Source organism: Ictalurus punctatus, chromosome 10 (genome assembly GCF_001660625.3).
Source record: "Ictalurus punctatus breed USDA103 chromosome 10, Coco_2.0, whole genome shotgun sequence".
NCBI lineage: Eukaryota > Metazoa > Chordata > Actinopteri > Siluriformes > Ictaluridae > Ictalurus > Ictalurus punctatus.
Window position 1 is genome coordinate 11236738 of NC_030425.2, and position 10282 is coordinate 11247019.

Consider the following 10282-nt stretch of genomic DNA (forward strand, 5'->3'; position numbering starts at 1 on the left):
CCCTACAAGACATTCATCATAGTGAGGGGCGTTTCTGGTTATAGAGCGTCAGAGGGAGCTTCACACAAACAGGAGCTGCTCCTTTCCGCTCTCCACCTCACATACAATATTTCTAAGGCACACACACACACATATACACAACACACAAGGATTTACAACACTAGGAATTCTCACTTTTTCCCAAGCACACTGTGGCACAAAGCAATGTTGCTCCTGAAGTTAAAGAAAGCCTGCCTCAAATGTCCAAAAAACACTTTAGTGATTTTCAATTGGAAAGATTTTTAAAAATATTTTTAATGAATGCAATACATATAGGAATTGGAAAACATCACAACAGTATCCTCGTGGTGTGAGACAAGATTAGAAGTTTACAAGTTCACATTTAACTGTTAAGCCAACACGAGCATTCCTCAGCATGGAAACCTTGCAAACCATAAAACCCGGCACTGTTTTCTTTCACCCTGCAATGTGTGGAGAAAATCATGGTTCTAACAGTGTTCTAAGCTGAAAAGCCTTCAGTGTAGCCTTCATTATAGCCTCACATGTATAGTGAGGTAAATATAGACGCTTGGATTTAATGAGATTATGGTCTGTTTCAGAAACCTCTGGCATGTAGTAGTAGCTTCCACTTTCTATGCGTAAATACAGAACACACACATCTTTCAGTTCCTTATAGATATAGACAAATCAGATGTGTAGCCTGAATATTAGATTTATATCTGAAACTGTTTAGTAGACTCATACCACACACAATGAAAATTCCAGGGATGCCTCAGCACGCGGTTTTAATCTTTTAATGAACTTTAACCAAAACAAAGTCTGTTCATGATGTGTTAGTACTGTCAATTGTAGCCTGTTGTGATTAACTTAAAGGGCAAAGCTAAACTTGCTCATTTTAATGAGGATATGATATAGAGTTAAACTACACACATGCATGGAATCACGTAATACAAAACACACAACTTATAACAAGAAATGCCACAATTCAAACTTTATGAAAGACAGATTTGTAGTGGATAGAAATAAGGAGTGTTATTTACTCTAAAGTGGAGGGATGTTATTTCCTTATGTACATGGTGTAATGTATCTGTCTGCCTACCATCCTAATGGAATTTAGGAAAATGGACAGCAAGTGGTGAACGAGTCTTTCGAAGTGTGTCTCAGAACATGGGAGGGCAAAGCAATTGTTACAAATTTATTTGTATGATTGTAAAATATGTCAAATAATATGCTTGATGCAGAGAATTCAAAATATACTATACAGTTACTGTACACTACAGTATACAGTATACTATACAGACACTATACATTTGAGTGCAAACGTTTGCCTGCCCTTAAAACAAAATGAAGGAGACATTTAAATTTAACATAGTGCAACAAAACATTTAGTTCGTTGCGTCCCATAGATATTATATTATCATTAACACAAATGGTGGATTATAGGATATTAGTAGTGTGGGGGAAAAAATAATATCAGCTCAAAAGTTCGCATTTAATTTTCCGAATCTGAAAACATGCTTCTTCTTTTTTTCTCTCTTTATAACTACTCCCAACCATTTCTGTATACTTTGAACAGCTATTGGATCATTTCCGTTGTAAATTTTACTACAATTTTTTTTGCCTAATCTCACAGCTCCAGGGTCCCCAGTTCAACCCTGAGCTCAAATTACTCTCTGTGTAGAGTTTGACATGATAGGCCCTGTTTACACTAGTGCGTTTCGTTTTAAAACGGCGTTTTAAACCACACTGTAGGCAGCTGCACTATTATAAAATACAGAATTTAATTTAACCGCCGGAGTAGTGCAGACGACATGCGTAACCGTAACAAAAGTTATGCACTTTAAAACGAAAACGCGCTAGTGTAAACAGAGCCTTAGGCCTCTGGCGTTTTGAAAACGGAGAAGTTTAGACACAGTTTTAGTTTGAAAACTCCGGGCTCGCATTTCAGTGTAAACAGACCAAAACGAAGACTTTTGAAAACGAAGGCGTGGCTTCGCCCACATTCACCCCCTGATTGAGTCTTCTGGATCATTGCGTATCCTTCCCTGATTCGTCAAGCCCCTACCATATGACCATTACACTACCTTGATCGTATACACAACAACATGGAGACTGAACCGCAAGCTTTGCTGGATTTGTTGTCATTCTGAGCAGCCATTGTGAGGTTAAATTCTGTATTTTATACTGCAGCTGCCTATATGCGCAAGAGGCAAGTTATGATTAGAGCAATCAACAACAAATCTCATTTCAAGCGGCGTAAACCCTACATGGAACACCGGTTTGTTGTGCCTGCCGGTGACTAGCAACCAACTTACTGTTTACACTTGTATGCGCATGCCCAGTTCATGTTCATGTGACATGCGTATTCGGTCGTGCAGTGTGGACGGAGATCGTCTCTGAAACGCAGCGGAAACGCCAGTGTGGACGAGGATCATTTTCATTTTAAAACCAAAACACACTAGTGTAAACAGGTCCATAGTCAGTGAATTGGAAACTCTAAATTGACTATAGGTGTGAATGAGTGTGTGCGTGCAGGCTGGCTTGTGGTAGCATCCCTTCGGGATTTATTCCCACTTCACACCCATAGGCTCCAGGTCCACCTTGACTATGACCAGGATAAAAGAATTATTATAAAATATTTTCCACCTTTATACCGGGGGGTGTACAATATTTGCACTCAACAGTATGACCACACTTGGTAGACTCTGAAGAATCATGTTTGCCATAGAGACACATAAACAGGAAGGAGGAGCTTAATAAAAGCAACACTAGATTGTGTACTTCCTCAGCCTCTTCCCCTTCAAAACAATCTTCAAGGGAATATGTCCACCTATGCTTCCAGTTTCCGAAAGCTAGACCTCACTGCTAAATTCTGTGTACAAACAGCAGTTCACTCACGTCGTTTTAAAGTTTCCTCTTTGTTAGCTATTACATAACACCAACACAAACATAACACCAACAACAGAGCAGACTCTGCAAGCAAAGTAATACAACACACACATTACTTATTTAAAAGCACTCAACAGCACTGCGGTCACTGTACAGGAGGTAAAGGTCACAGCTACCAAATGTATTCAGAAGTTCAAACTGATGTGTTTTACAAAGACACTGTTTTCTTTTTTCCCCCCAGCTGTTTTGAATGAACATGCATTCATGTACAATGTGGCCTACTGATTTAAGAAAGAGCTTCACAAATAGGAAACAGTATAAAACGTGGACGTCATAAGACGAGGCATGAGATGAGGAATGCTGTAATGTCCCACAGGTACAGTAGTACAGCCTGCCTCAACAGGAAACATGCAACCATAGACTGTGGTCATTTTACTGCACAATAAAAATATAATACAACATAACAGGTTTTCCTGTAAACCACCAATTGAGGGGGGGAAACAAAGATGATAATTAAAGGCCAAAGGTCCCACTGAGCATAAGTGTTGTATTTGAGTTTTTGTTTCGAGATAAACACAGCACTGATAGGATATCAGTTGACAAGAGGTAAGGAAGGAAGTTTTGACGTAGTATTAGTGATGGGCTTCCAACTGATGGAGGGTGAGGGAAGGAAGTCCAGCGACCTTCCTATTGTTCACCTTTTTACATTTGCAGTGGAACCGTTTTTTTAGTAATCTGTGTCTCAGCTAAGCACTCAGCTTGATTGTGTGAGTTTGGATGTGGGATCACATTTAGGATCAGTCAACACAACGCCCATAGACAGGTTCCTGAGTTTATAACAGCTATTGTTCCAGTATACAGTACTCCTGGACCAAGCGACTCATTTTCAGAGGTGAAAACATCCTTTCCCAAGTAGCTGTTTCCCAAGAAGCAAGAAACTATTGGGTGAATGTAATGATGAGAGAATGTTGAAATTTTGATTATAGCTGTGCACATTTCATCATCTCGGGATACACACAGTTGAGTGCAAACTTTTGTATCTGCCATAGATTCTGCTATGTCACTGCTCATTTAAATACAGACACACCCACAATTAACTCTGTGTGGTGAGCAATGGTTTCAAAAAAGGACTTGGATATACACAGGTAGCACAGGTATGGCAGTTGTGCCTCGTTTCCCTCTGTAAATTCAGTCCCAGCTGACTGGCACAAATTTAGCAGTATTGGTTTCGGGAATATGCATCCGCTGATAAACAACTCGGAGAGTTCTGCAAAATCACGTTTCTCACATACAAGACCGTGTAGATGGGCACCCTCCTGCCTCAAGACTCTCCTTGAATTTTATGTCCCCTCCACCTACCCCCACAAATTGCGTTCAGTTAACGACCGACACCTGGTAATGCCTACTCAGCGAGGCACGAGGTCCCTTTCCAGAACCTTCAAACTGACTGTCCCTCAGTGATGCAATGAACTTCCAGCCTCAATCCGGACAGCAGAGTCCGTCACTATCTTCAAAAAATGGCTAAAGACCCACCTCTTCCGTGAACATTTAACTCTCTCCTAACTTTACCCCAGTCAAAATAAATAAATAAATAAATAAATAAATAAATGCGCTTACACTGGATCTTACACCTCTACTCTGTGCACTTTGCTCCTCTAGCACTCAATTAAAGATCTTGTACGGTAGCACTACTTGTTTTGTTTTTTAGTTCTCTGCTTGATATATCGCTTGATTGTATTCCCTCATTTGTAAGTCGCTTTGGATAAAAGCATATGCTAAATGAATAACCGTAAACGTAAAATATTCGGTCTTGTTCCTGAAAACACTCTATATCGAACAAAGTGAGATAAACCATGCTGCATTCATTAACATGCTGACTCTGTTAGCCTTTCATGGGAGTTGAGCATGACCATAAACTTGCTTGTATTTAACACTAATTACTTTTAGAGGTAATTCAATGTATTAGCAGTTCAGCCCCTTGGTTTAATAAGCCCCTGCATAAAGGTGAACACATAATAACGTACATGCAGTTTTGTTTTTCACCGTTAGGTGCTTTGCATGTGTAAATACTCTATACAAATCTAAGCAAACATTTGTTTTGATAAATCCTACACTTTACATCGGAATGTTCGTACGCCCCATATACACAAAAATCGACGTGTAAACACACCGTTGATAAATTTGGGCCTAGGTTTTGTTACATCATTAATAAAAGGGACTGTGTATAAACCATCGTTTTTTCTGCATTTAAGCTCACATTAATGAATGTCACATCTCTGTTAACTTGTGAGCCTTGGACAGATGTGAGCCATGTTTGCCATGCCCAGTCATTAACTACGTACATCTCCTGAGCAGATCCCTTTGCAGTTTTCCATGAGCCATTCTAAATACCCTGGCTGTGTTAGTTTTCCTTAAGTAGGGATGGCTAAATAACCACATTTTCCATTATTTTACAGACTAAAAGCAACAACTGGGCCTGTGACTGTCATCAAATATCTTTTTTCATGCTTTTTTTTAAAATATTAACTCAATTCTCTCAAATGACATTAAAGGGCCAATACTGTGAAGATTGACTTTTTCTGTTTTAATGGTTTTTAGACTATAAGTAGGTGCAGCAACACTGAGGAACTGTGACATCTGTGCCTATATTTACACCCTGTTCCCAGTGAACACCACAGAAGAGATTTTTTTTTTTTTTAAACTCATTGGTCCATGACAAACAGGGTCATACAATATCGTGGCCAAAGGCTGCCCTAAAAAATATAAAAGTAACAGCTAGTGGTGCGCTGTTTTCATGTCCTATTTAGTACAATAGAATGTGATTTGAGAAGATACATACAGATAGCTCATTAGTGTGAGTAACATGATAAACTCAAAATTATCAGTGAAAAAGACTGAAAAAATGTATCACTCCTACTGAATCTTCTAACTGGTCTTCCAAATGCTCATAGTTCGCAGAACAGCATTGAGGACAGCATCACGAAATCACAACCAAGCTTTAGGGTGTGATTTAGCATCAGAAAAAGCTTTCATAAGACATCTGCCTCTATTTACATGCATAATGCTTCTCCTTTCATTAAAAATGCTATTAGCATGGTATGTTTGAATGAACATTGGAGAACTAGTATAATAAACATTTAGTGTAGAGGACCTAAAACCAAAAATGACTGCATATACACATCTGTAAATAGCATTTACATAGTTGAGTCACTACAAGTCACTCAGATCAATGACATCAGTGGTTACGATATGCTGTGTCATGTTTTTTTTTTTACTAACATGAAATATTTATGACCTCTTAGATATAAGTCATACAATACTCATTAATTCTTAGTGATTCACAGTGAGGTGATGTCACCAGGAGCCAAGCGCACAGCTGATTGGCTCAGGATTAAGTCTGTGCCAGTGTGTCATTCAGTTACAGCAATGAGCTGTAATACCTCTGACTCTGATGCATTTTCCCGCTCTGGATCTTTACCCTTTCAAGATAAAAACAATGGTAAATGCATCAGAGTGACGCATAAAAACACTGACAACTGCTCCCCATTTCCACTGAGATAAAACTGTATGATGTAATTCATATAACATCCTAGTATTATTCTGTATTATTACAATGCCAAAGATCATGTAAGAAGATTCCAGTTATTAACTGCCTTACATTTACAGGCCAAGTTCAAAGTACAGTCATAATGCACAGTGGCAGCCATTTAAGCTGCTCAGACATAATCATTAAACAGAGATTAGTGGATATGGTTTAGGTTTAACAGTTATTTAGAAACCGGCATCCATCGTAAACCTCAGCTGGAGCAGTAATTGGGATCCCCTTGTGTGCTGTGATGAGGAAGGTGGAGGTGTTTTTAGAGGTTATACGGTGCAATGAATCAATGTAGTGAGGATAGCTGTGAAGGCCTGGCTCAGTTTCTATGGCAACGTGTAGCCTGTCCCATGAGACCCATCTCAGCACCAGTGCATCTCATATGAGCAGGAGGAGGAGAAGGAGGCTCTCGCAAGAAGCATGGCACAATAACCTACTTCTCTATCTGTGTTATTTTATATTGTTTATTCACTACAGAAAAGGGGATATTAAAAAAGAAAGAAAAAAAGAAAAGATAATCGAGCACATGGAAAGCAATTAAGGAGCCGGATAAATTTAATTATTTAAGAAACTGGAAAATGTTTTAGCATGCTCTGTCTTTCCACACAATCAGTGCTACCTCATCAGTTTATCCAAATACAAATAAATCTACAGATATCTGAAACTCCTCACAATCAAGCTGATGCACTATTGCATGCATATTTACCTAAAGCAAGCACGCAGGAATCCAAATGAATCTGCAACCGAGTTATGATGTAATTATGTTATGATGTAATGATGCTTACCCCGTTACCCCACAACCCCCTCGCCACTCGTAACGCAAATCTAAAGGAGGCGAGAACTCACCAACATGGGTGATAACGCAGCCCACGCGCGCCAGGAACTCCTGCACGGACATCTCTTCCTCCTCCAGCCAGCAGAGCATCTCAGGGCAGCCTCACACACCTCTCCTCTCCTCTCCCCTCTCTCTTCTCACACAGTGCAGCAGGCAGCCACTCCCAGCCTTTCAAACAGCTCTCAAGCAAAAGAGAGCAGCTGATCCTAGAAGAGTAAATCCTAGCAGAGGCTACAATGACAAAAGCAGCAGACAGTGTAACTCGTGATGTTAATAATTCATTGTCTGCGGCCACATGTCAGCAATGTTCAGGAAGTCTTTGAGCGGCTCTTAGAGCCGGTGCCGTGAGTCAGATGCTGGGAAACAAATCACAGAAGAGCTACCTGCCTACAGGGACACAGGAGGCTCCATGCACCCTACATAGAAAACATGGAGGAATGGATTTGCTGGACTGGAGCTGGATTATTAAACACTTAACGAGGATATAGAAAGTGTTTGCAGATAAATAAATAATAATAATAAAATGTAAATACATTGTTAAAGAAAACAAATTTGCACATATTATATATATATATATATATATATATATATATATAAAATATTAAATATATAATTATTATTATTATTATTATTATTATTAACCAGAATACCTTCATTGTTGTGGATTTTGAACTAATACACTCATGGGCAAAAGTAAATGGGCCAAGCCCAAAATGACCCTAGCTTTTAATGGTCCTAACAACAAATCATTCAGAAAATGATCACAAATTAAACAAATCCACTCCTGAGACTTCCTATGCCACCATTTGCTTGTTTGTTTTTGCTGCAGTGAACTGTAAAGCTAGAAATGGGGAAATTCACTTATACAGTATAGTCTTCTTGTACTAGACACTAACACATGTCCAGGTGTACAAAATTAAAATAAAGTAAATATCAAATTTTATATATATATATATATATATATATATATATATATATATATATATATATATATATATATATATATATAAATTATAAAATGATAATAAAAAACTGTCTGCAAGTTTACCCACAAGGCTTATACATTTAAATAAATCAAATGGAACAGTTATCCTATCCTAAATTGCTTTTTCTATTTGTTAAAAAAAAAAAAGCTAATTTCCTGATCAATGATTTGTCGTTAAGACCATTGAAAGCTTAATATTTTGTCATTTGGGGCTTTTTTTCCCCCCAGGAGTGTACATTGCTAAATACATGTAAAATTTTACCGTATAGCACTACAGCACTTGTGTACATGAGATGAAAAGAGTTTCTGAATTACTGCAAACTTTTTGTTTTGTTAAGAAAATAACACAACAGTAAGGCAATTTAAACATCGCAAACATTTATTAATCAGTTTAGTGTTTTAGGAAGCTGGATAATTACTTTTCAAATTTATAATAATAGTAATAATAATAATCATAATAATAATTACAATAATAATAATAACAATAATAATAATAATAATAATAATAATAATAATAATAATAATAATAATGGTGCACGGTGGCTTAGTGGTTAGCACGTTCGCCTCACACCTCCAGGGTCGGGGGTTCGCTTCCTGACGCTGCCCTGTGTGTGCGGAGTTTGCATGTTCTCCCTGTGCTGCGGGGGTTTCCTCCGGGTACTCCGGCTTCTTCCCCTCAGTCCGAAAATATGCATGGTAGGCTGATTGGCAAGTCCTAAGTGTCTGTAGTGTATGAATGTGAATGTGTATGTGATTGTGCCCTGCGATGGATTGGCACCCAGTCCTGGGTGTACCCTGCCTTGTGCCCCATGCTCCCTGGGATCGGCTCCAGGTTCCCCGCGACCCTGTAGGATAAGCAGTATAGAAAATGGATAGATAGATGGATGTAATAATAATAACAATAACAATAATAATAATAATAATAATAATAATAATAATAATAAGGTGGTGCTTTACCCATAATAGTGAGATGTTTTCTCATAATAATGAGATTTGCTGATGCTGTATTTGACAAAGCTGGATCATTATGTGTATGTTTAGTTTTAGTTCTTATACTGTAGGTAACTGTGTGCAAAACGAGCCAGTGTTCCAGCACGGCTCTGTGCCAGAGTTTACATGGAGCTTTAGTGGATGAGTTATTATCATCTCCATCATGCTGCTGCCCTTGGGAGCTCCGTGATTGTGCTGGAAATGCACAGTGTGGGGATACCATCTGCGTATCTACCATTAGCTCACCAATTTAGCTCACAGCTACCAAGATAGTTGCATCAGTAATGTCAAAGACAAAAAAATATATATGAATACATATGAAATAGTGATTAACAGCATTTGTTTTGAATCGTTAAAACGCATGTAACGGACTCTATATTCAGTCATATTATGTGTCACGTGACAACACAGTCGCAAATTTGTGAATAAATTAAAGTTGATGAAAGAGAAACATTTATAATATGGAAATTCATTAGAAATAAAATAGTTAAAATAGAAATGTATACCCTTTGGGTCAATATAATGGTTACCATTTAATGGTTACAATTAGCCTAATGTTAGCTACACTACTGTCGAACTGCTTTTAATCGCATAATAAAATTCATAGCCTAATGTTATTTATCTTGCTAGCGAACTTGTAGGTTAGCCTAATAGCATGGATAACCCAATGTAAGTTTTTTTGCTGGCTAACCTGTCTACTGGTTTTAATCACATAATTATTATCCTAATGTTAGCTAGCCTTCTTAGCGAATTTGCATACAGATTAGCCTAATAGATTAGCTAACTTGTTTTCTTCTTTGCTAGCGAAATTCTCAAAAATCCCAAAGGTGTTCTCTTGGATTCAGATCCGGTGTCTGGGAAGAACACTGAACTCATTGTCATGTTCATGAAACCAGTTTGATGTGACTTTTGCATTATGACATGGTGCATTACCATGCTGGAAGTAGTCATTAGAAGATGGTCAATTGTGGCCATGAAGGGATTCACA

At 38.2% G+C, this 10282-nt stretch overlaps 1 protein-coding gene across 1 annotated transcript in view; it reads right to left on the reverse strand.

Moving 5' to 3' along the window:
* The window catches only part of mcf2l2 (MCF.2 cell line derived transforming sequence-like 2), an 83698-nt gene extending 76035 nt beyond the window's left edge, over positions 1-7663 (reverse strand). The window contains exon 1 of the mRNA XM_017478128.3: positions 7331-7663. Coding sequence (XP_017333617.1) covers positions 7331-7409 — 79 coding nt within the window. The 5' untranslated portion in view covers positions 7410-7663. The remainder of the gene's footprint in view (positions 1-7330) is intronic.
* Between the last annotated feature and the right edge of the window lie 2619 nt (positions 7664-10282).